The 26,328-nt window shown below is 38.6% G+C and overlaps 1 protein-coding gene across 2 annotated transcripts in view; it reads left to right on the top strand.

The window, feature by feature from the left end:
* The window catches only part of LOC143856917 (acyl-CoA hydrolase 2-like), an 85,484-nt gene extending 59,622 nt beyond the window's left edge, over positions 1-25,862 (top strand). For both annotated transcript variants that reach the window (XM_077367167.1, XM_077367168.1), the window contains 8 exons: positions 4,524-4,586; positions 4,712-4,767; positions 5,626-5,730; positions 5,884-5,940; positions 6,809-6,910; positions 25,319-25,367; positions 25,452-25,520; positions 25,631-25,862. In XM_077367167.1, the coding sequence (XP_077223282.1) occupies positions 4,524-4,586; positions 4,712-4,767; positions 5,626-5,730; positions 5,884-5,940; positions 6,809-6,910; positions 25,319-25,367; positions 25,452-25,520; positions 25,631-25,708 (579 nt within the window). In that variant the 3' untranslated portion in view covers positions 25,709-25,862. The remainder of the gene's footprint in view (positions 1-4,523; positions 4,587-4,711; positions 4,768-5,625; positions 5,731-5,883; positions 5,941-6,808; positions 6,911-25,318; positions 25,368-25,451; positions 25,521-25,630) is intronic.
* Positions 25,863-26,328: the final 466 nt, after the last annotated feature.

Genomic DNA, 26,328 nt, shown 5'->3' with positions numbered 1-26,328 from the left:
TTTGAGATCAACAGAAACACCATATAACACAACGGATATAGAGAGGGAATAAAGATTAGGATGGAGTGGGGGAGAAGGGGATTCAAAAGAGAATGAAAGGGATGATTTAAACCATAAAGAAAGGGAATAGGAAACTAGAATGACCCCAACAATGGACAAATGATTGAGAAAGAAAGAGATTAATGGATGTAAAACCAGTGGGGAACAAGAAAAGAAGGTATGAATGGGGGAAAAGGAGGAAAAAAATATACAAGAGGGGATCTTTTTGGGTTTTCTTTTTGCGTTTTGGATCGATGGATTTACAAATGGTATTTACAAAAGAGGTTGGGTTTAGGGACTTACAAGAAGGGGTTAGGGTTTTTAGTGATTTAGGATTGGGGAAGAAGGATTTGCGGTTTTGGAGAGAGATTTAGGGTTTTGGGATGGATTTAGGGTTGGGGGGGTTAGGGATTCACAAGTGGGTGTGGTGAGTTAGGGTAGGACTATTAACAGTAGTAGTCAGAGAGAGAGAGAGAGAGAGAGAGAGAGAGAGAGAGAGAGAGAGACTCTTCTTTCTTTCCTCTTTTCAGGATCTTTGCTCTCATACAGTGTTAGAAGTGTATAAGGAAAGAGGAGAAGAAGAGTGAGGGAGAAGATGGTGAGATTCTCCACTGAGGAGTCCTCCCATGTAAATGATGTATATATAGGCCCAACTAGGGCAACATGTGTACAAAGACTACAATACCCCTCGTACTACCAGTAATGACTAAACTACCCTTACATACTCTTCAATAGTGACTATATGGACTTTACAAATTAGATGAATATTGTTTGTTGCAAGCAGGGCCTTTAGTTTCAGTGAAAGTTCCAAGTTTCTAGCAATGCGTAAGATGAACATTAAGATCTCCACAAAACCTTACATTCCCTATTGAGTAGCTAGAGGCTTTGTCTATGGAAGCATGCAGATTAAAATATATCTCCAACAATTAAGCCTTGATTTGCCATAATTCATTAAGCTCCCTATGGTGCTATCTTTGATCAAACTATAGTTGCCGCAAATGACTTTTGCGGGTGGGAAATGCGTTTCCCCATTTCCGAAATGTGAAAAAGTTGGGGAAATGTTTTCTAAACACATGGAAAAAATATGGGAAACATGTGGGAAACATACGGGAAACTTGTGTGAAAATATGTTAAACTTGTATGAAACGTATGAGAAATGCGTAGAAAACATATGTAAAACATTTTGCAGGAATCACACTAAAAAATTGTGGAGTACATATTAAAAAGAAAAACGATAGAGTATATATAATATAAAAAACTAGAAATGAGTAAAAATGTATGCTAAATAACAATATATATGAGCAATGATAGATACAAGGGAGCCCTTGCATAAAGAGCCGCAAAAGGGCTCTTCATTGGATCCACGTCATTTTCAGTTACATTTTAAAATCGATTGAAAAGGTAAAATCAGTTACATTTGATGATGTGGATTCAATCAAGAGCCCTTTTTTGGCTCTTTATGCAAGGGCTCCCTTGTATCTATCATTCCTCTCTCTCTCTCTCTCTATATATATATATATATATATATATATATATATATATATATATATATATATATAAAACATTGCATGGATTCTTTGCCCCCTGATGCCGAATCCGTGTCGACAAGTCTCCACACGCGAATCAGACATGGATTCACATGGGACACACCCGGATTCTTGACGTAGACGTGTCTTGCATGAATCCTGTATTTTCGGGCGAATCCAACACATCACTGTATGTTTTAAAATGCGAATCTTGTATATTTCCCCTTGAGCATGTTTTCCGCTTAATTTTTTTTTATTTTATATAAAAGCACATTCTGTATTGTTTTAATAAAAACCCTAGCGCCTCAACCCTCCACCCTCCAACATCAACCCCCTTCCTCCTTCGACTCTCTTAATAAAATGCCTCGACCCTTTACAAGCGCGCCCATACACACAAATATATATATATATATATATATATATATATATATCAATTTTTAATTTTTAAAATTTTATTTTATTTAGTAAAAATTACCGAATCCTTGAGTCTTATTTTTTAGGTTTGCCGAATCCGACACCTCAAATCCGTGTTGGATCCTGACACGCGAATGTGAATCCATGCAGATAAAAAAATGTAAGCTCAAGGGTTCAAACATTCACCTTTACCTTTTTGTTTTGATGCTAGTAAACCCAAATTGATTAGTCTTTATGGACTAATGTGTTGCTTTGTAGTGTTGTGCCTTAGACAGGAACCTGACAGGTCATATCGCTATTACACAACTCAACACATGGCTTGCGGATCAACATGCATAAAGGAACCAAAGAGCTTGTACACACATGGGAGACATCATCCTCGGAAGATGTTCAAGTGAAAGAGCTCAAGTAAAAGTTCCCACAAACATGCCGAGCAAAGTGCTAATGGAAGCTTGGAGTTGAACCAGCATTGGTGACCACCTCATGTACCTCTCAACATGATTTGAAGAATGGAGGAAGTCACAAGATCCAAAGCAAGTTGAAGAGTTCATTCACAAGTTGAAGATGTCCAAGAAAGTGTGGAGGAGCCAAGACATCAAGAAGACTCAAGGTTTACACTTTTAGATTGTATTGGAGTCTTCTTGTTTTAAATGTATTTGCACTTTCAAAGGTTTTCAAAATGGTTTCGTAAAACAAATTTGATGTCTTTAGAAACCATCATCACTCCCCAAAATGTATTTGAAAACCTTGGACAAAAGCCCAAAGACCATTGCCCAAGACCTTGGATTTTTATAAGTTGAAAAGGATTTTCAAATAGGGCCGGTCGACCGGGGTTCCCCGGGCGACCGCGGCAAGGTGGCTGGAAATCCAGCACTTGTCGAAACATAGCAGGTCGGTCGACCGGGGCTTCCTGGGCGACCGCGGAGGTGTTCCTGGACAAAAATATAAAAGTCCAGGTAGCCCTCGCTGGACGACCGCCATGGGCCGGTCTGAAATTTGAAATTTATATAAAGAGCTTGATAAGGGCGGGCGACCGCCGTGCCTCGGTCGACCGCCGCTGCCTGGAAAAAGAGCCGTTGGGGCTTGCGCAGGTTGACTTTTTCAACCCAGTTTTTACAGTTTTACTCCCCAAACGGTCATATCTTTCCATGGGCTATTTAAACCCTATCCTAGACCATCTAATCAACCTTTTGGCAAATCATTTTCAAATCCTTTGAGCCTAAACTTGCAAATTTAAGGTTTTTTAGTTTTCTCCTCTTCATACTTTGATTTGTACATTTACATTCAACAAGAGGATATCCGTAGGGCTTTTATTGGTGTAATCTTTTGGAGAGAGTGTGAGCTTTTGAGTGTTTGTATTAGCCTATCAAGAGGCATTAAGTGAGCTTTATTTTCTTCCATTCTCATTGTAATCGGGGTCTACGATTCGGCCTAACAACAAAGGTGAATTCGACGCGAAGAGGAGCTTCTCCCTTTGAGGCTTTTGCGAAGAGGGATCACTACCTTTGAGGCGGTTTGCGAAGATGAGTGATTTCCTTGGAGGCGGTTTTGCAAAGAGGGATTGTTCCTTGGAAGCGTTTTGCAAAGAGGGTTTGTTCCCTTGGAGGCGGTGTACATTGTAAAGCTTGGGACTCGTCGTTTAAAGAGATCTATCATAGTGAAGGAAAATCCTAAGGAAAGACCAAGTACTTGGGTAGCGAAGTACGTCCGTTTGTGACCGAACCACTATAAATCATTGTGTGGTGTCCTTGCTCTTCTTCTATCCTCCTTTGGGTGTTTGGTAAATTCTAACCCTCATTTACGTTTATGATTAATTGAACAAGTGTTAGATTTAAACTTGGAATGCTTTTCAAAAGCCTAATTAAATTTATAATTGCTAATTGTTAAAATTGGTTTTAACATTATACATAATTAGGGCAAAAATTTTAATAATCCAATTCACCCCCCCTCTTGTGTTGCCTATTGGGATTTCAAAAAACATAATTAAATCATGTATGTATGCCTGTAATTTTAATGAAAACTAAGAAAAAGATTATAATTGCATGTATGTATGGGTAAAAGCGCGCAGAAATTTGAAATTAAGAAATTCTAGACTTGCAAACACAGACTTGCAAACACAGATTTCTTTTTTCCCTTTATTTATCATGTGTTTCCCTTGATGTTTCTCTATCATTTCTAAAACATTTCTAAGCCGTTTTGTAAGATGATTCTCAATGTTTTTCTCGTATGATTTTTCCCGTTTCTCCATTTCTTGTTTCTCTTCTATTTTTCCCAGCCTTTCTTGTTTCTATATCACATTTCGTGCCCCATATTCGTTTTCCAACCTAGTAACTGTGGATCAAACTATATATTTAGCATTTAAGTCATGGTTTGCAATAATTCATGGAAGGACTTTACCATTGGGCCATTTTTTCATATCTAAATATTATAAATTTGATGATAGACTGGCATATCCTATTTTTTCTTACAGTAATGGGAAATACCATTGCATGATTTCTTGCATGTTTAATATATGCATCAATTTTGGTTTAATCTATTTTACAGAAGGAAGAAGCTGGGTTTGAACACCAGGAAGTTGAGATGCCTCAAGTGCCTGCGCCGGAGATGGTAAATGAAGTTCACTTATATTTATTTATTTTTTTTGAAATGGAATATTAATTTTTTTGAAATGGACTTATATTTATTTATTTGAAAGTCCATCTGTTTGGTGAAATCCAATTTTTCCGTCACAGCTTCTATCATTGGAAGAGCTGCGGGAGAGACGCCTTACTGATCCGCGCCTTCCCATGTAGGACTCATACACTGAATCCTTTTGGTAGTTCCTATACTGCTTTGATCCAGTTTTATTTTGAATGGTAATCAGTGTAATAGTTTTTTCTTGCCTATTTTTCTGTTCATTGTGCAAGGTGTTCCCCACTTAATCTTCGTCTCCTTATTTTTACAGTTTCTAAATATACTGCATGACACATCATTCATCTATGACTTGACAATAAAAAGGGCTGCGTTGTGCACGAGGCTCCCGCCATCTATGACTTGACAATATTATATAATATTCATAAATAAACATAACCAAATAAATAAGCTATATATGGACTTTAAGTTTCTACTGAGGTGTTTTTGTTTGTTTTTAAACTACACTTTACAAAGGTTGTCTCACTCCGGATAGGCTCTTAAAGTTCTTGGATATACAGGCTTCAGATCAGGTTACATAGCTTCAGAAAACTAATAAATTCCACAATGAAATGTAGGTTTGCTATAGGATTAGAGGTCCTATGGATAGTCTGTTTAGGATATGCTCACAATGCACTATCCGCTGAAACTCACTAATCCTTTTTGGTTGATTTACATTCTAGACTACTGGCAGTCTGAGTATGAAAATTTGAATAAATTTTTGGTCATGATGGAGCATATGTGGGGCTTTCTTGCATGGCATGTTTTATATCCGTTGCCTTTTGACGTAATTATGTGTATATTTTGGATAGACTATCTCCTCCGTGAAGTATCTTGTACTCGTTCACCATGTTTTACTGGTTCTAAATAAGGTGTTATTATCTCGATCACATTCACATATTGAACTGCCAAATATACTTCTATGTTCCAGTTTGTTGTGATTATAATGAGGCCTAACAATTGGATAGCAACACAGGGATTATCGGAAGAGGGTGGCTAGAGCAAAATTTATACCGTGGCCTATAGAAATAAGGTTTTGTGATCAAAGCAACTCTGTGAGACGATATAATTCTCATCCAAGGTTAGATATACTTCCTTGTGTTCTTTGTTCCCTTGAATGTATTCTTGATTTATTTCTCAATAGTGACCCTTCGTGGGAGCTTGGAGACTCTTTTCACATACACTGTGTTTCCTTTTAGTGATAATCAATTTTTTATTTTTATTTTGTTTGCAGTATGAAGTACTGGTTTAGAGCTAGAGGAAGGCTTTCAGATGACCCAGCTTTGCATAGGTAAGTTGCTAGCTTCATTTATTTTCAAATTCGTATATTATTTTTTCACTTGCCTGAATGCTTGTTATGTGGATTTGGTATTTTATAATGGGCCATTTGTACTTTTATTTTTTGCTTCGTTCTGCACCCATTCAAATTTAGATTTGTTGAAGTGGGACTTTTAAACCAGTGATCTTATTTTCCTTTGATTTTCAAGTTTTATAAGTGTGATTGTTTGCATGGTTACATTTCAGTTGGACCACTGGTTACAATTGTAGTGACATGACACAGGTGCCATGCATGACATCTAGTTTTCTTAAATGAAGCATTGATTATAATTTTTTTTTTTTTTTGGGTGACATAGGGTGTCCCCACTGCAATTTTTAGGGTGGGACTAGTCCCTACAGATGTGTGCAATAGCCTGTAAAACCACCCGCATCGGGTAAGCCCAGGGGATTCAGTGATTAGTGATTAAAACTTTGTAAATTAAAAGGTTGGAATTGGTAAGAAAACTGCATCCTTGGAACGATACAAGTGAATTTTGTGGCATGAATTAGAACAATCAACATAAATAAATGGCTAGGTAAAACCTTTAATTATAGTTTGATTGTTTCCTGAAACATAAAAGAAGAATGGTCTATGCTTTTATTTTTTGTTTCAGTTTTATCACAAGACAAAAATTAAAATAGCATGTTTTAAAAAAAAGCATTTGTTAATGTGTTTTGAGGTGCCAATTACAAGGGCACAATGACGAAAAATCATACAGGTGAAAATGATATAAATTATTATTTGGTTCTTATATTTCCATTTCTCTTATTGGATGATAATGACACATTTCATTATTCACAACTTTTAATGAGCCTGATTTTCTCGAATGGCTTTGCAACAGATGTGTGGTGGCATATGCTTCCGATCTTATATTCGGAGGAGTAAGCCTGAATCCTCACCGTAAAATGGGTTTGAAGACAGCATCACTCAGTCTTGATCACTCGTATGTCTCAATTCCTTAATCTCCTTGAAGTAAACAATAAGTTCTATATAAGCTAATCTGGAGAGAATATCAACATGTAGATTTTGAATAGTATATTACTGTACATTTTCAGTTGAATGAGTCTATTTTTCATCTGCTTGTGGATTATATTCAATAATTTAAGGGAGATGTAACAATGTGTGTTCATGTGTATATGTGTGTGTGTGTACTAACTCAGCTCCAGGAAGATCTACTTCTAAAATAGATTATGCATCTCATTTGTAATTTTGTATTATTGGTGATGCTGAGATGGTCTTGAAAGTTCATTAAAAAATGGTCATTTTTTTCTTTATACTTTAATTTTCAAGTGAACCCATGCATGCTGGGAGTTAAGCAAAAACTATCATGCGCATTCTGCTACTTTTAGTCTTCCAATCTTTCTTTAATGTTTTCAATTCTTATTATGCGATTAGCAAGAACAAGATGTTTCTTGATTGATGCAAACAAAGGAAAACTAATTGTTGGAGATTTTCAATACCAAAGAAAGAGAAGGAGATCAATAGATAAACAATACTTATTTTGAAATCAAATTAATATTAAAAAGAAACTCACCAATTCTTCACTCCACTACGAGCTTCGAAAACCTTACAAGTTTCAAATATATTCCCCAAGTTTAAACCAAGGTTTTAAATTTTGGTTTGGGTCGCCACAAAAATGGAAATGTTATGATTTAGGTTGAAAATTTCGGTGGAAATCCTGTAAAATCACAGAAACGTATATATACAAATGCAAATTGTAGAATTTCAAGATCAAACTTCAAGAAATGCTAGTCTATGCACAAATACACACTTGGAAACTATCACATAAGCAAAACAACCATCCACAATGTTTAGCAATTTCAAACACTTGGTTACATGAGTTGTCGTGCATGTCTGATAATTCAGTCCATACTATATAGTTCACATGTTATTCATATAAATATAATAATGTAACACATATTGATATGTGTTGGAATATGTAACCTGCCTAAGGGCATTTAGGACTTTGTACATCCTTTGCTTTAATATAAAGATATGAGTAAGGGGGAGAGAACCCTAACTCATTTCATTTTTTCTCTCTAAACTCTCTCGTAACATGGTATCAAAGCCTTAGGGTTTTCTGATCCCTAGGGTTCTCCACTAACCTTCATCTTCTCCATCTCCCTCACTTAACCCTAACTCTAAACCCTTCTTCCATTATTCTCCATCTCCTTCTCCCTTGCTTCTCTTGTGAAACCCAAAACCCTTACTTTAACCCAACACCCAAAACCCAAAACCTTTGCCTTTTCTTCTTCTTCATCTTCTTCTTCTCTAGTTGCCCCCCTGCTCCCCCCCGGCAGCCCCCTGCCCGCAGCCAACCCCCCCGCCCCCCCCCCCCCCTCTACACACTCGCGCCCACCGCACCTCCCCACCCACCCTCTCGCCACCGCGACCGCCCCTTCCATTTCCAGTCCTCCGCGACCCCCCCTCACCCTATATATATATATATATATATATATATATATATATATATATATATATATATATATATATATATATATATACCCGAAATAATTTTCCCCCCTCTTTATTTCATTTATCTGTGAACCCTAAACCACTTTCACCCTCTTTCTATGTGCTAGATCTTCATCTTCTATTTTCTTGATTTCTTGTTTGTCTTCGCGGCTCCTCTTTGTGCCTCATGGCTTCAGTCGTTTCACGTTTCGCCGATGACCATCATCCTTGGAGCCGCGTCTAGCTTTCTTGGCTTGCCCTAGTTTGCCCTCCTATTCAGTTATCTACTCTTCTTCGCCTGTGTTTGGGTTGTCTGTTTCTTTCTGGTTTGTTGTTATGGAGGAAGTGATTGAGAATCCCTCCTCAGGAGTGACTCCTATTGTTCGTCAGACACCCCCTTTGGCATCTTCTTCGTCGTCACCTCTCTCTATGGATGGATCATTCCCCCAGATTACTACTGTTAAGTTGGACGGGGCAAACTACATTACTTGGAAAGCGGCCGTCGAGAAGTATTTTATTGCCTGTGGCAAAGCCCACGTTATTCGTCGTGATCCTCCTCCTACGACTGATCCCACCTTTGATCGATGGGAACATGAGGATGCTCTTGTTTGTACTCTTCTATGGCAGAGTATGGCCCCTCACGTCTCTGGGCCATTGATGCTTCTTCCTACTGCGAAACGAATCTGGGATCAGGTTACTCTTCTTAACTCTGGCGTGGCAAACATCAGTCGTATCTGCTCTACCTATTCTGAGTGGGTGCGCTTCTGCCGTGGTGGTCTACCTCTTGCCACCCATTATAGCCAGTTTGTTGGTCTATGCCAGCAGCTTGATATTTACATGCCGCTTACCACAGATCTCAAGGAGGCTGCCCGTCAGAGAGATCAGATCCGTGTTGTGTAGTACATTGAGAGTTTGGGTCCAGAGTACACGCACCTTCGTTAGCAGATTATCGGATCTGGTGATATTCCTTCCCTTACTGAGGTATACTCCCGAGTTCAACAGTGCTCTCCCAGTGATCCAGTGATATCTGTTCATGTTGATGGCTCAGCTCTCGTGACCTATGATGGCAATACTCGTCCGCCTCATGGTGGGGCCTCCTTTGGTGGTGGCCGTGCTGGCCGTGGTGGTGGCCGTTCTAGTGGTGGCCGTGGCCGTTCCTTTTGCACTCACTGTCAGCGAGAGGGACAATATATTGACCATTGCTATACCCTACATCCCGAGCTTCGTCCGCCACGGTCGGCGCACATGGGAGCTATTACTGGTTCTGTTTTGGATTCCGCTCCCTCAGCGTTTGTTCCAGCCCTAGCGGATCCTACATATACCTTATCCTGTGCTGATTATGAGGAGTTCCAACGACTTCGCCTCGGTTCTCGTCATTCCTCTGCAGGTTTCGCCCATCCAGGTAGTTCACCCACTACCCTTCTTTCTAGCTCAGGGTCATGGATCATTGACTCTGGCGCATCAAACCATATGACGATCATTGACTTTGGCGCATCAAACCATATGATCGGTAACTCCTCTCAGCTTCAGTCATTTCGTTCTTTTTCGTCTTCCTCACAATCTATCACCCTTGCTGATGGGTCCACTACTCCCATCGCTGGTGTTGGTCATACCTCAACTCATCCTACACTAACCTTATCTTCTGTTTTATGTGTTCCAAAATCATCTTTTAGCTTACTTTCCGTTAGTCAGATTACTCAATCTCTTAATTGCTCTGTCTTATTTTTCCCATCGTATTGCTTGTTTCAGGATCTCTCGACTGGGAGGACGATTGGAACGGGTCGTGAGGTAGATGGACTCTATCGTCTTGACTGCCGGCCGCCTCCTATCTTACACAATTCTGTGGATACATTTCAGTGGCATTGTCGTCTGGGGCATCCTTCCATTCAGCGGCTGCAACAGACTCATCTTGTTCCAGGCCCTTTTTCTACTTTTCAGTGCGAGTCATGTGAACTCGGGAAACACCATCGAGTGTCATTTCCTTTCCGGGTCGTCAGTAGGGTGTCTAGTCCGTTTGAGTTAGTTCATTATGATGTATGGGGACCCTCTAGGGTCGCGTCTAGTTCTGGATTTCATTATTTTATTGTGTTTATTGATGACTTCTCTCGCATGACCTGGTTATATTTATTGAAAAATCGTTCTGAGGTGTTTGATGTTTTTCGCACATTTCATTCTGAGATTAGAAATCAATATAATTCAAATATTAAATGTCGTCGTACAGATAATGCTAGAGAATATTTTTCTGAAACAAATGGCTTTCAATCATATCTCTCCCATCATGGGATTCTTCATCAGTCTTCCTGTGCGTACACCTCAACAAAATGGCATCGCTGAGAGGAAGCTTCGCTATTTACTTGAAGTAGGTCGTACTCTTCTCTTTCAGATGAGTGTTCCTAAGGTTTATTGGAGTGATGCCCTCCTCACAGCGTGGTTCTTAGCTAATCGCCTCCCTTCATCTGTATTGAAGGGTGCGTCGTCCTTCGAGGTTTTAACGCCTAATGGTGAACCATATCCTCTCACGCCTCGTGTCTTTGGCTGTGTTTGCTTTGTCCATCACCTTGGACCTGGGCACGACAAACTTGACCCCCGGTCTGAGCGTTGTGTCTTTCTGGGATACCCCCGTATGTAGAAAGGCTATCGTTGCTATATCCCTCGTTTGCGTCGCTGGTTTATCTCAGCCGATGTCACGTTCTTCGAGTTTGAGGCTTTCTAACCTTCCTCATCCTCTTTCGATTCCGAGGTATCTCTTTCCTTACCAAATCTACTTCCTTCTGTTTCGTGACACCTGTTTCTGTTCAGCCACTCCCTACCGTGACACCTGTTTCTGTGCAGCCACTCCCTATCGCTTCACCTTCTTCTGCACCGTTGGAGAAGCCAGTCCCACCAAAAACTACAAAGCAGTATCAACGACCTCAGGCAAACGATAAGTCTGTCTTACCTCCACTCACACAATCATCCTCTGAGCCGGTGATCCCTCTCCCAGAAACTCAGGTATCGTCTCTTCCTCCATTAACTATTGTTTCTGGTTCTCCAATTGTTTCTGATTCTCCTATTGCGTCTCGTACGCGTTCCCGCTCTACTGCACACCCTATTTCGAATTTCGTTTCTTATGATAAGCTAACCCCTTCCTTCCACAGCTTTGTTTCCTCTTTGTCTTCTATGTCTTTACCGCAGTCTGTGGCTGAGGCACTTGAATATCCTGGCTGGCGTGATGCGATGAACCTTGAAATGGGAGCTCTACATAGTAATGACACATGGGATCTAGTTCCTTTACCTCCTGGTGCTCGTCTTGTTGGTTGTCGCTGGGTTTTCTCTATCAAGTATCTCCCTGATGGTACTGTCGAGTGCTTAAAGTCACGGTTAGTCGCGAAGGGTATACACAGACTTTTGGTATTGACTATACTGAGACCTTTAGCCCCATGGCCAAGATTCCACCTGTCCGTGTCATCCTCTCTCTTGCTGTTAATCATAGCTGGCCTCTTCATCAATTGGACGTTAAGAATGCCTTCCTCCATGACGATCTGACTGAGGAGGTATATATGGAGCAACCACCTGGGTTTGTTGCTCAGGGGGAGACATCCTCCTACGTCTGTCGCCTACGCAAGTCACTTTATGGCCTCAAACAATCTCCACGTGCGTGGTTTGGGAGATTCAGTGAGGCAGTTATGCGCTTTGGCATGAAACAATGTGCAGTGGATCACTCAGTTTTCAGTCATCACTCTTCAGCTGGGTGTATTCTGTTGATAATGTATGTTGATGATATAATCATTGCAGGGAGCAATTCACAAGGTATACAACGTTTATACAAAAGTAGTTTTCTACTAAGGATTTGGGGCAGCTCAGGTATTTCTTGGGGATAGAGGTTTCTCGTTCTTCTAGAGGTCTTTTCCTATCACAGAGAAAGTATGTCTTGGACTTGCTTAAAGAGACAGGTAATCTTGGAGTTAAACCAGCTTCTGCTTCTATGGATCCTAATGTGAAACTTGTCCCAGAAGAAGGAGAATTGTTAGAGGATCCTCGTAGATATCGAAGGCTGGTTGGTAAGCTTATCTATCTGACAGTTACCCGACCAGACATTTCATATGTTGTTGGAGTCGTCAGTCAGTATATGAGCTCTTCACGTACTTCTCATTGGGCTGCAGTAGTCCAGATTCTCAAGTATTTGAAAGGGGCTCCAGGTGAGGGATTGATGTTCAAGAGGCATGGTCATTTGAAAGTTGAAGGATTCTCTAATGCAGATTGGGCTGGATTCCCAGCAGATAGGCGATCTTCCACTGGGTATTGCACATATGTAGGGGGTAATCTCGTTTCGTGGAAAAGTAAGAAGCAAGATGTTATAGCTAAGTCCAGTGCAGAGGCTGAATACAGGGCAATGGCACAGACGAGCACCGAACTTATTTGGCTACGCTCACTTCTTTCTGAGATTGGGTTCATTCCATCTTCACCTTCGCAGCTTTACTGTAATAACAAAGCTGCTATATACATTGCTAACAATCCAGTTTTCCATGAGCGCACCAAGCATATTGAAGTGGATTGCCATTTTATCCGCCACAGAATCCAGAAAGGAGAAATCTGTACTGTGTTTACTCAGTCAGGGGACCAATTAGCTGATATGTTTACAAAGTCCTTGAATAAATCCAAATTGAGTGATATATGTAACAAGCTGGGAATGTATGATATCTACATTCCAGCTTGAGGGGGAGTGTTGGAATATGTAACTTGCTTAAGGGCATTTAGGACTTTGTACATCCTTTGCTTTAATATATAGATATGAGTAAGGGGGAGAGAACCCTAACTCATTTCATTTTTTCTCTCTAAACTCTGTCGTAACAATATGGGAAACCACTAATATACTTATGGTTTTGGTTTCAGTATGTTTCGTTAGGATGGAAACAGAAACATTTTGGTCGTTTCGGGATGGTTTCAGTGAAAATTTAAAACCATGGTTAAAACTCCATGCCCCCACCTTTCACCGATATATATATATAACAAATACACACTTGGAAACTATCACATAAGCAAAACAACCATCCACAATGTTTAGCAACTTGGTTACATGAATTGTCGTGCATGTCTGATAATTCAGTCCATACTATATAGTTCACATGTTATTCATATAAATATAATAATGTAACACATATTGATATGGTATACCACTAATATAATTATGGTTTTGGTTTCAGTATGTTTCGTTAGGATGGAAACAGAAACATTTTGGTCATTTCGGGATGGTTTCAGTGAAAATTTAAAACCATGGTTAAAACTCCATGCCCCCACCTTTCACCTATATATATATATATATATATATGAGAAAAATGATTGTGCGGTCGACTGCACCAAGCTTAGGTGTGGTCGAGGGCCCCAAACTCATGCAGGCCCACTTTGTTAGGATGACCCAAAGCATTCATTTGAAAGGCCCTTACATAGATGGGGTATGTACAAAAAATCAGCTCCTTAGGATCATCCTAACCCATCCATTTGTGGAGGTCAAAATGGACAGACACCGTTTGCCACAAATCTGCCCATTTTTGCCCTTCATTTTTGGAGGGGTTAGGATGATCCAATGGACCTGATTTTTTGTACACGCCCTATCTATGATGGGGCCTTGCAAATGAATGGTTTTGATCAGCACAAAAAATGTGGGACCTATGTGTTTGGGCCCTCGACCGCACCTAAGCTTAGGTGCGGTCGACCGCACAATCTTATTCCTCATATATATATATATATATATATATATATATATATATAGCAGAAGAGAAAAGGAGAGAATTATTTGAATTTCTCCCAAAATTCTAATAGAATTACACATCACTTTTTTTTGACTTTTTTTAACAAAGGCACCCATTCAACCTACATATTTTCAATCCTACCCCCTCCTTTCTGCTTTGTAACAAAGGCACCCATTAAAGCTACATAATTTCAATCCTAACCCCCTCCTTTATGTTTTTTGAATAAAAAAAGTGGACAAAGACAATAATAATCACTACGTACTAAAGTTTTGGAGGGAAATTACGGAAAGAGTGCTTGAAAGTCGCAAAATTACTGAAAAAGTACCGAAATAGGTACCTGTATATGACAATTACGGGAAAAACTACAACGATGAGGTATCGATATATGACAATTACGAAAAAACTACTTTGCCTTATGAATTTTTTGAGGATATTATGAATTCTGGACACCTGTAAACATATTTATGAATTCCGGGCACCTGGAGAGGAACAACAGATTATGGAAGCCTCTATAGATTGGAGGGCTAGGATCAGCCTATGGAAATGATTTTACGGGCACACCGTATTGATGTTGTGTTCCATCACATGGACGGTTTGGATCAACCTATGATGTGGTCCGTACAGTTCTTTGTCGGCCCGTGCATCGCACGGGGTCTTTTACTAGTGTGTGTGTATATATATATATATATATATATATATGAGAAAACTGTTGGTGCGCTTAAGCTCACCATTTTTTGGGTGCGCTTAAGTTGTTATAACGCCTCCCATTCGTTTAAATGTTTGGGTCCCGCTTAAGCGCACCAATGGGCGGCGTTATAACAACTTAAGCACACCAAAAAAGTGGTGCACTTAAGCTCACCAACAGTTCTCTCTCTCTCTCTCTCTCTCTATATATATATATATATATATATATATATATATATATATATATATATATATATATATATATATATAATGTCCAGTTTTTGCCTCCACAGTTCAAACAGTTGGGATGATCATATGGAGCTGATTTTTTGGGCACACCCTATCTATGTGAGGGCCCATCAAATGAATTGTTTGCATCACCCAAACAATGTGGCCCCTACTGTATTTTAAGCCTAGGGAGTAGATAAGTTATCTACTCTAAGGAGTAAGAACTCTTTTCTCATATATATATATATATATATATATATATATATATATATATATATAGAGAGAGAGAGAGAGAGAGAGAGAGAGAGAGGTATGTGCAGTTGCACAGATAAGCTATCTGTGCAGCATAGGGGGGCCACATTTTTTGGAGGATCTAAAGCATTCATTTGGAAGGCCTTTCCATGGATAGGGTGTGTACCTGTGTATGTCCATTTTCCCCTCCATCTTTGATTGGGTTAGGATGATCCTATAGGGCTGATTTTTGTTACACACCCTATCCATGGAAGGGCCTTCCAAATGAATGCTTTGGACCCCCCAAAAAATTAACCAATAGGGCTGATTTTTATACCCATGCACAGATAGCTTATCTGTGCAACTGCACATACTTCATTTTCTCATATATATATATATATATATATATATATATATATATATATATATATATATATATAAATTCTTATATATATAATATGAACATTACAGACAAAAGAAATAACTATATATATATGTTAGATATATGTAATAAGCCTGAGGGCAATATAGTCATTGTACTTGTCTTTGTAATATAAATATCATACTGAGGGGAAGCAAGTCTCCAATTCTTTCATTCTTATTCTCTGACTCTAACATGGTATCAGAGCCCTAGTATTACGATGCCCCAGGGACCGTGAACGAACGCCTCCGCTATCCACCATCGCCTCGCCTCCACCTCTCTCTCTCTCTCTCTCTCTCTCTCTCTCTCTCTCTCTCTCTCACTGTGAACAGTGCCCGTGAACAGTACCTGTGAATAGTACTCGTGAACAGTACCCGTGAATAGTGCCGTGAACATTATCGTGAATAGTACCCGTGAACAATACCGTGAATAGTGCCGCCAGTGGCGAAATGCCTTTTGCGATGGACCCTAGCAAATCCCATATATATATATATATATATATAATTTTTTATATTTTTACAAGGAGTATTGCTAGACTGAAGGGTGCCCCTGGATATATTGGAGGAAAGGGCGCCCCCATGCAACTTCATAAAGTGCATTTATAATATGTAAAAGTGAAAGAGCATCTATTGCACTTTGTGATGTTGCAACCAATGGGGGTGCCCTTTTCTCCAATTTCTGTAAGGGTGCCCCTGAGTTTAGCATTCCTTTTTACCAGAATATCATTCAATAGTCCATAGCTGAAACCGAAACGAAATCACCGACATTCCTGATTTCGAGTACGGCCGAAATGAAAACATAGAATTTCCATTTTACAATTTTTCCTCAAAATTTTGCCGAAATTTAGAGTAACATTTTCTTTTTACCCTTTTTACAAAATTTCCACCAAAATTTTAGAATTGTCCATAAAAATTTGAAAATTTTCAACTAAAATTTGAGACATCAGTGAAAATTTTATAAAAACAAAATTTTATGTTTTTTTTTACAAGATTTCAACCAAAATTTCCACCGAAACTGAAATATTTCGGTCATGGCCAAAACCAACACCGAAACCGACATTTAAAACCTTGGTCCATACTACATACATTTAATAAACAAAATAAAAATCTCATGCATGTTATTCATATTTACTCAAAATGAAAATTCCAGTTCCAATCCAACCCGAAATATATAAAGTTTAAAGATCTTCAAATATTACTAAAAGTACCAACATATATTGCATTGTCAATCCTAACTAAAAGTAAACAGAAAACAACTACCCAATTCTAAATTAAATATATGACAAATGATCAAACTAATAAACTATTGTGTAGCTCTCTTTCCCATGTCCATCGAAGTGTTCCCTCTTGCAAAGCTAGATATGCAAGTTTGTTGTAGTCCCAGTTGATGAATTGATGGCCTTCTTGAATTTGGAGGAGCGGGTCTTGTGCTAGAAACAAGTATCAAAGGATGCATGGATGATGTTATATCATATTTTTCTATATAATCGTCTGAAGCTTCTATGTCGTCATCATCAAGTGATCTCCATCTCAAATCCTCCAGTCGAACAATAGTATTATCTATATTAGTATGTTCTTGATCAATGTCTTCTTAAAAGGATCATTCGTATACGTGTCTCACCTTCTTCCCTCTCTCTCTCTCTCTCTCTATGTGCATCTCTCTTTTTTGGGGGTCGCCGCAGGTCACCATTTTTTGGCGATCTTGGTCACAAACAAACCACGTTTAGGATCGTGTGACCTCGGATCACCGATTGGAGGGTGGGATGTAGACCCCGGTAACAGTGTTACAAATGACTCCTCTCTTTTGCCAACTTTAGTGTGGGATTTTTTTTTTGGGGCTACGTGGGGGGAGGGGGAATTCGAGTATGATAAATTTTTTGGTTTGGTATCTTTCCCTTGTGTTATGTGTATATAGGTTAGCTTGTGAGAACGGGGTTTGTAGTGTCGAGTGTTGTCCGATAGTGGGGGGGGGATAGAGTAGTCTGCGGCTGGGTTACTTGGCATATTGTCAAAGATGAAGAGATTGATACACTCCTTGAGTTATTGAGTTGTCTTGAAAATGTGTCCCCTGGCATGGATCAGAGAATTTGGACTCCCAATCACAATGGCATATTTATAGAGTGAAATTTCTTCTGTTCTCTTGTAAGTCATTTTCATTGGATGTGCATTTGGAGATTTCACATCGGCCCAAATACTAAAAGCTTTTGTAAGAAGATCATTTGGATAATGGTCAGCACCATTCACCATAGATGTGCTAAAAAAAAGATGTCAGATGGCAAATCGTCGCATGTTGTGTAAGGATGTAAACTCTTTTAGTCACTAACTAATCCATTGTTCAATGGATAGGGGGCTGTGGAGAGGCATTGTCAATTGGTTTTGCATTCATGGGTTTCCCTCGATCTTATTTGCATCTTCTTCAAAAGAGCAATCCTGATATTTGGGTGGAAGGGTCGTATTATATGCATGGTTTTAAATTTAGGCCGAAATACTGAAATTTCGGCGCTGAAACCGAAACTACGAAAATCCGAAATTTCGGCCAGAGTCCAAAATTTCAGAAATTTCAGTAATTTTGACCGAAATTTTGGGAAAATGTAATTTTTTTAAAAAAAGTTAGGCTGAAATTACTGAAATTTTAGCCGGCCGAAATTTTGGCACATTGATGAATTTTTTTTTTTTTTATAATCTGAATTTCAGTATTTCAGCCAAAATTTCAGTTTCGGAAGCCGAAAGCGAAACCAAAATTTTAAACCTTGATTATATGGAGCTTGATTATGTTTTTGTTGGGTTTCATGAAAACAAAGGAACCTTCTATAACCTCACAAGCGTGCCTTGGAATACAATGAAGACTAGGCCTCCAAGGTTCTGCCAACACCAAGAGAAAAGATTAAAACCTTTCTGAATAGTCAATGGAAACTGTTTAAGGAGGCTGTCGCTAATCGTCCAGAGACCTTCTATAACCTCACAGGTTCTCACAATGTAAAAGAATCCCACTCGCCGTTGCACAAGCACCCTTTCTTCATCAAGTTCTTGGAAGACGAAAAGAAAGAAAGACTTCTTCGTTGGGAAGAAGATAAGGCGTCAGGGTTTAAGAGGATGGAAGAGCTTTCTTAAGTCGGAAAAAGACCTTAGGGGAAAAGATCCCGGTCGAGGAGTCTGTTGTATCCGAGATTGAGCAACTTCTCTTGGAGTTGGAAAAATGTTCATATTAAAAAGTAAGTCCTATCACTTTTTGGTGGGGTACTGAGGGCTTTAAACATTTGTCTCCAATGAAGTATTGAATAGATATGGTTTGGTCTGTAGTGTTAATATTAGTAGAGTGAGGAAGAAAAAAAGGGATGTTCAGAGGGGAAGTCGGTAGTTCTGTTGGTCGTTGTTAAGATGATTCTTTAAAATGATAATTGGGTGGTGTTACTGCTAAAAAGTAATGGGGTTGTTGGAAGCTGTTTGAGGGAGATGATGGAGATAGTCGGAATGATTGTAGTGATGGAAGTTGGATGGGCATGGTTTGGAAAAGCTTCTCTTGTACTGATCTTGGTGTAAGGCCCGACCACGGAATGGCACAGGAAAAAAGGGCCCAGACTTTTGCTGTTGATATTTTTTTAGATTTCCTGGCTTAGCGTACGCCCTGCCCAGTCTTCTTTGATACTATGTACTGCCAGGTGGGACTCCTGGTCGCCAATGCAATTATTTTAGTATCAATGAAAATATGTCATCTTTCAAAAAAAAAATGAAAACAAAGGAACTATATAACCTGGGAGGACAAGGATAGGCCATCAAATCGTCTAATATGAGAGGTTAATACGATCAGAAGAGGACTTGTGAATAACCACGGGTGCAACCGCATTGGAGTGACATGCCTCAATGGCAAACCGGATGCCATAGATGTTGCTGTGGGAAGCAATAAGTTGGGAGGGGAGAATGTAATTTTGTGTCTACACAAACTCAAGGCGAAGTCCACTAAGGTATGAATATTGTCTCCTCTCATTTGGCTAAAATAACCGCATTCTATGATGTGAAATATGAGAGAAGCACATTGTGACTCATCTCAGTCCAGATACGCTCCAACGCACCATAGTACTTTCCAACAGTCCGATCTCCCCTGCATAGACCTGGCAATGCACTGAGAAAGCTGATATATCCCGTGATCATGTTCACTAGGAACACCGCAGCTAGCTTGTTCCATAATTCGATGCCAACTCAAAAAACATGTAGATGCGATAAGTGGAGGGCTTCATAGAATTGAAGAGCCACCCTAAGATGTTGGAGTTGTTGGCATCCCACTTGTTGGCCTCAGTGGTTCCATCCTTGGGCCTTGGAGTGGCATCGGTAAGAAGTCCTATCTTCATACGCCCTTTGGCATATAGTCAAATGTCCTTGGACCAATGTTTTGAAAACCGGAATCGAATTGTAAATCGTAATAGTTGTCGAATCGTATCGGATCGTAAATCGTAAGATTCATTCATATATATATATATATATATATATATATATATAATAATAATAATAAAAAATTGTAAAGTTTTCTATGCTTATAAACAAGTTAAAGAAAAAAAATAGCCAATTGTTCATTCTTCGTCCAAATTCATTAATACGAATAGAAATTAACATGATAGTCATTGAATATCGTAATACGAATTGTTTTCTAACAAACTTGACACATACTAATCATCTATTTCTCATCCAAACCCATACATATTGGATAATAATCTTAAAAATAAAAAAAGACATGAGATGATATCAATTCTCAAAGTCTCAAACATCAAATGAAAACTATCAGTCATAAAAGATTAGAGCTATCGGTGTTGTCCTCATTATAGTCATCTCCCACCTTGATGTAAGTAATGCCTTCAAGCACATGCACTGTGCACGACTAGTTCGATTTGTTCGAACTCCTAGTCCTCTGTTTTATTCCTTCTACTTAGAGTGATTTCGAAGGCTTCTTGTATTGTAGAAAGGAAATGAGGTATTTCAAAAGAAAGTTAATTTTCTTTTATACAAACTCTAATTTGGTTAAATCGCATGAATCGTAGGATTTACGATCAAATTGTAAGATTCAATTGAAAATTGTAAGATTCATACAAATTAAGTTTCAATCATGGGGTTCAAATCGTTATGCATAAGATTTGTTTTTAATCGTAAAATCGGCTCGTAAATCGTAAGATTTTCAAAACAATGCCTTGGACTATGGAAACTAAGTAGTGTAAGATAGCTTGGTGGCGGTAATGAAGGTAGGATTATTCTCAAAAGCTATTGGGACTTCTAGGATTCTAGAGTGGGAGAATCCATAAAAAAGAACTTGATACATGACCAAAACAAATGGCACAGAAAGATGATGACGAAGCTCAAATGAAGAAAAAATAACTGATTTCCAAGTATAACAAGAGATAATAGCTGATAATCACAAAAATAGCTCAATAGATATATGGAAAGATATGATGTTCACAATCTAGGTTTTTATTTATAAAAGGTGACAAAAGGTGGCCAAAAACACAAAGGAGATTGTCCTCATATGGGAAAAATTATGACAATTGAAATTAGCCAACCCGAGAGAGAGAGAGAGAGAGAGAGAGAGCACCCCAACAAACAAGCTAAAAATGTCTCCAAAAAATCCGTTTACTTAAAAATCGAATAAGAAAAAACAAGCATTCACATCTTGTCTTGTCGCATCTTCAAGGTGTAGCTTGGACTTTGAAACAAAATAGAGGGAGGCTTGAAGAGACTACACCGATGAAGAACTAGAAATCCTCAAAACTTTTGGTTAAAAACAAGAAATATGCAAGAAATTGCATATATATGCCAGGAAGATTGGAAAAAGGGGGAAAACTATAACTAGCCCTTGTAAGATCTATGAAATGGAGCACAAATCAGCTGATTATGCTCAAGGGATCATAATGATCATATTAGAAACATCTCTTGCATTTCTCACAAACAAAATCAAAACTCTCTTCTTTGGTTTGATAAACACAAAGTAGAAACATAAATCTTTAGTTTTGTATTAGCTCTAATACCATGATGCTAGATGGAATCAATGCAAGAAATGAGAAGTAGAAGACAGAATAAGAGATGGACGAGGAGTTTATGGTGAAAAGTATGGGGAAATGAGTGAGCACCTTTGCTATATACAAAGAATAACTATACAAATGTAGGGAAACAAAGAAATAAAAGGAAATAGGCTAGCTCAATACAACTAAATATACATGGACACAATAAAATACATCACGATATGGAGAAGCCAATTTCTAACTTGTATGAAATAAATCATCTCATTTTTGTAGGGTAGCAATTGCTCGCTTTCAATATTAAGCCCATTATTTAACTGGATGGTGGTCTCCATGATAGCCGTGAGGTCATGGACTCTTTTGTCAATCTTATGTGATTCAGAAGTCTTAGTCATTAGATTTGGCTTTTCTATATTGGACATGTGTTGTTTTTTCTTTTATGTAGGATTTGTTTTTTACTGTATCACTTCTCTTTTTCTCCCGTCTTATATCCTACATTTATTTTTCTTCCTTTTCCATTTCACCCTTTGGTTAGGTTTAGAACTGTTTTCCTTTTCCCCCTTATCTTTCTCTTGCTTGATCCCATTTACTTGATGTTGATCCTTATTCCTTCATCTCTCATTGTCTTGGTTGAGATAAGCCCTTCTTTCCCTTGCTTTTGCTTTCTCTCTCTTCTCTTCTCAACCATTACCTGCAATGGAGGATCAAGGCACGAAGCCCAACACGTCACTCCCAACTACGGAACATTTTCTATTCATTTTAGCAGCTTACCCCTATATTCCCTACCCCCAATCCGTTTCCATCAGATTTACACTTCTACTTTTCCTAATTAGCCCTACTCGTATCACCCTACCTTGACCACATCATCCACCATCATTCTCTTACCTCAACTAAAATGTTGATTGCGTCATAGTTAGGTTTACATCATAGATCTGATGTTGTGATACCTTATTTGAGGTTTGTTTATTTTTCCATAAACTGGTTATTTTTTTGTGGACTTGAACAGACATTGGGCTAAATTAATTTCTATTTGATGAATTAACTCTATAATTTAAAATTTCTATGAATACCATTGTTGAATTTGATAATTATGCTTTGTTTAACCTATTTGATTATTATGCATTGTTTAAGCTAATACCGGGGAATTAAGCTAATCAGTCACACCATGAAGCTTTGGGAGAGGGTAATTGAGCATAGACTAAGAAAAGAGATGTCAGAGAATCAGTTTGGCTTCATGCTCGGACGATTGATTATGGAAGCTATCTTCTTGATTAGGCGGATAATGGAGAGATTTAGAGAAAATAAAAAGGACCTTCATATGGCTTTCATTGATCTGGAGAAAGCGTATGATAGGGTTCCTAAGAGTGTTATGTGGTGGGTCCTTAGAAAGGAAACGAGTGCTTACTAAATATGTTGATGTGATTAAGGATATGTACGATTGAGCAGTAACTAGTATCAGAACTACAGATGGAACTTCTAGTGAGTTTGAGTTTCCAAAAACAATAGGGCTGCACCAAGGATCAGCTCTAAGCCCTTATCTTTTTGCGCTAGTTATGGATGAACTCACGGAGGGTATCCATGATGAGGTGTCGTGGTGTATGTTATTTGCAGATGACATAGTGTTAATTGACAAAACCAAAACAGGAATTAATGCTAAGTTAGAGTTACAGAGAACTACTTTGGAATCCAAAGGTTTTAAACTGAGTGAGACTCAGATAGAGTATATGAAGTGCAACTTTAGTAATGTAAGGAGGCGGCGCGAGGATGTAGTAAATATGACTGGATAGGAGGTACCTATGAGGGATATCTTTCGCTATCTTGTTTCAACCCTACATACGGAAGGAAAGATTGAAGAGGATGTTAACACAGAATAAGAGCAGGTTGATTGAAGTGGAAGCATGCTTCAGGAGTTATGTGCGACCGCAAAATACCTACCAAGTTGAAGGGAAAGTTTTATAAGACAGATGTGAGGCCAGCCATAATGTACGGCTCAGAATGTTTGGCCACCAAGAAGCAGCATGTGCATTAGATGAGTGTAGCGGATATGCGAATGCTTAGATGGATGTGCGCCACACAAGGTTAGATAGAATTAAAAATGAAGACATCCGAAAAAGGTGGAAATAGCACCAATTGAGGAGAAGATGAGAAAACACCACTTAGATGGTTTAGGCATATCCAATGCAGGCCTTTGGATGCTCCAGTGAGAAGAAGTGACTCGTGCCAAGTTGATGGAGTTAAAAGAGGAAGGGGCAAACCGAAAACAACTTGGGTAGAAACAGTGAGGCAAGACGTGATGGCTAGGAGCATAACAGAGAACATGACCTTGGATAGGAGAGAATAGAAGAAAATGATCTATGTAGATGAACCCAATGTGTCAGGATTAGACTTAGTCAATTTGAGTGGGTAGACACTTTCACCTTCTTCATGAAAATTTTCTAAAGGATTCATTAGTCGACCCCAACTAGTTTGGGACAAAGGCTTAGTTCAGTTGAGTTGAATTGAGTTAACCTGTTTTGGGAATATATGTTGCTGTTGTTATTGATCTATACCAAAGTTACCGGAAAAGTCCCTGGAAAGTGGGCAGCGTGCTTCTTGGAAACGCGTTTTAGAAGAAGGAAACGCCACTCTTCCCAATATTGGGGAAGCACGTCTCCCCAAATCGTGAAGTGTGTTTCCCCAAATTCGGTAGTCCGTTTCCCCAATTTGGGAAGTGTGTTTCCCCGTGCATTTCTCGACCTTAACATTATATCAATTACAAAATTTCATGAAAACGGAAATACAGGGAAATACATGCATAGGGTATTAGTAAATGTCTTTAGTGTCTATTTTAGTGTCCATTTACATTAGATTTACATGTAAATAGGGAATTACCCTCCATAGGATTTATTAAAATAGTTTGAAGACCCAAATCTTAAAGGATAAAAGGTCAACTTTTTCAGTTCTAATATAAAATCCGATATTTTTCACTCATTCCGAGCCGGGTCAAAATCTTAACTTCCAAATGACAGGATATTTTGCCAATTTTAATAATTCATAAATTCTATCATGTCCAAACATTATTAATTCCCAAAAGTCTAGTAAAAAAATCTCATTTGGTCTCTAAAATAAATTTTGATCTAGTTAGGCATTTGTCAACAAAAGCATCCTTTAAGTACGTGTTGCATGTCATTTATGATGGTTGGATTCAAATTGCTTATGTTGGTTGGAAACTGGAATTTACTTGTTTTTCATATTTTGTTATTTTTTCAATTATTGCACACTCCCCTTTCGCTTCCCTTCACTTTACCCCGGCGCTTCCCTTCATGCTTTCCTTCCCGCTTCCCAGCTTCCCAGCTTCCCAAGAGCCTTCGCTTCTTGCTTTTGCTTCCCGCGCTGGCAACTATGATCTATACCCCATTTTATGATCCTAAATTCTCAGAAAGTAAACTACGAATGCTAGGTTTGCACCAATTTGGTATAAAAGCCTAGGGTTGCATCACAATCCCTCCTTGCATGCCAAAACAGATGACTCCTCACTTTCGTATATGTTCTAGGAAAAATATTTCCTAGCAGGATTACACTTGTGTAGAAAATAATATATCCACTCCTTTTTACTTTATTTTTCAGGATGTGGTTTCACAGACCCTTCAAAGCTGATGAATGGTTGTTATTTGTGGTATGTATCAGATAATATCTTGAACACTTGAGATTCCTCATCTATGGTTTCTTAGACTCTAACTTCTGGTGCTTGGGTTCACAGATAGAGAGCCCATCTGCCAGTAATGCTCGTGGGTTCTGCTCTGGCCGCATGTTAAACAGAAAGGGAGAGGTATGAACCACTCAACACCTAATTAGAAGCATTCAGTTCATTCTTCTCTTTTCTTCCATGCCAAAATTTGTGTTGGATGCTGAATTTTTTTTTCTATGTTGATTGAACAGCTTATTGTATCATTGACTCAAGAGGGAGTAATCAGGAAGGCTAAAACACAAAATCCAGAACCGAAATCAAAACTCTAAATTTGGTTAATAGACAAGGATTTCATTCTATTTCTGAAAATGGTCTCAAGTTTGTGGTTATTTTTGTCACCCAGTTGTTAGTTATAACTGTAATTGAACCCTTTATTTAATAGGAAAAGTAAGATAAGAAAGGCTTCTACGTAGTCTATGGGCTTGTGGACTCTATGCATTGCAGATTGATCACTGATATTGAACTTAGCATAGTTCAATAGGCCTATTCAAGTAAAGAATTTTGGGATTTCCAGTGGGGCACATCTTTAATTGGATAGGGATTGTTCTATGAGAAATAGTTACCTGGAAAAAGAAAAAAGTTAGGTAAAAATAAGGCTGTGGTAGCTGGTGTTAAGGAATTTCTTCTCTTTTTTTAGGGAAATGATATCAGCACAACCATGTTTTAATAATTGCACTAACTCACCTTGCCTTTTCTTTTCTAATTGGCCAGTGAAAGTTTTTTGAAAAGATGGGTTAGTGCAATTATTAAATCATGGTTGTGCTGACATAATTTCTTTTTTTTTGTTAATTGCCATCTCTAGAATAAGTATCGAGTTGCGCATGTATACGATCTGGACCATTCATCTTGTTATGTGGAGGTAGTTCCTTGTAGTGTAAAAAGAGTGGTC

This window comes from Tasmannia lanceolata, unplaced genomic scaffold (assembly GCF_043159265.1).
Source record: "Tasmannia lanceolata isolate RefF3 unplaced genomic scaffold, GAP_Taslan_0.1 ptg000024l, whole genome shotgun sequence".
Lineage (NCBI taxonomy): Eukaryota > Viridiplantae > Streptophyta > Magnoliopsida > Canellales > Winteraceae > Tasmannia > Tasmannia lanceolata.
Note: the sequence above shows the minus strand (reverse complement) of the source record. Positions and strands in the feature narration are given on the sequence as shown.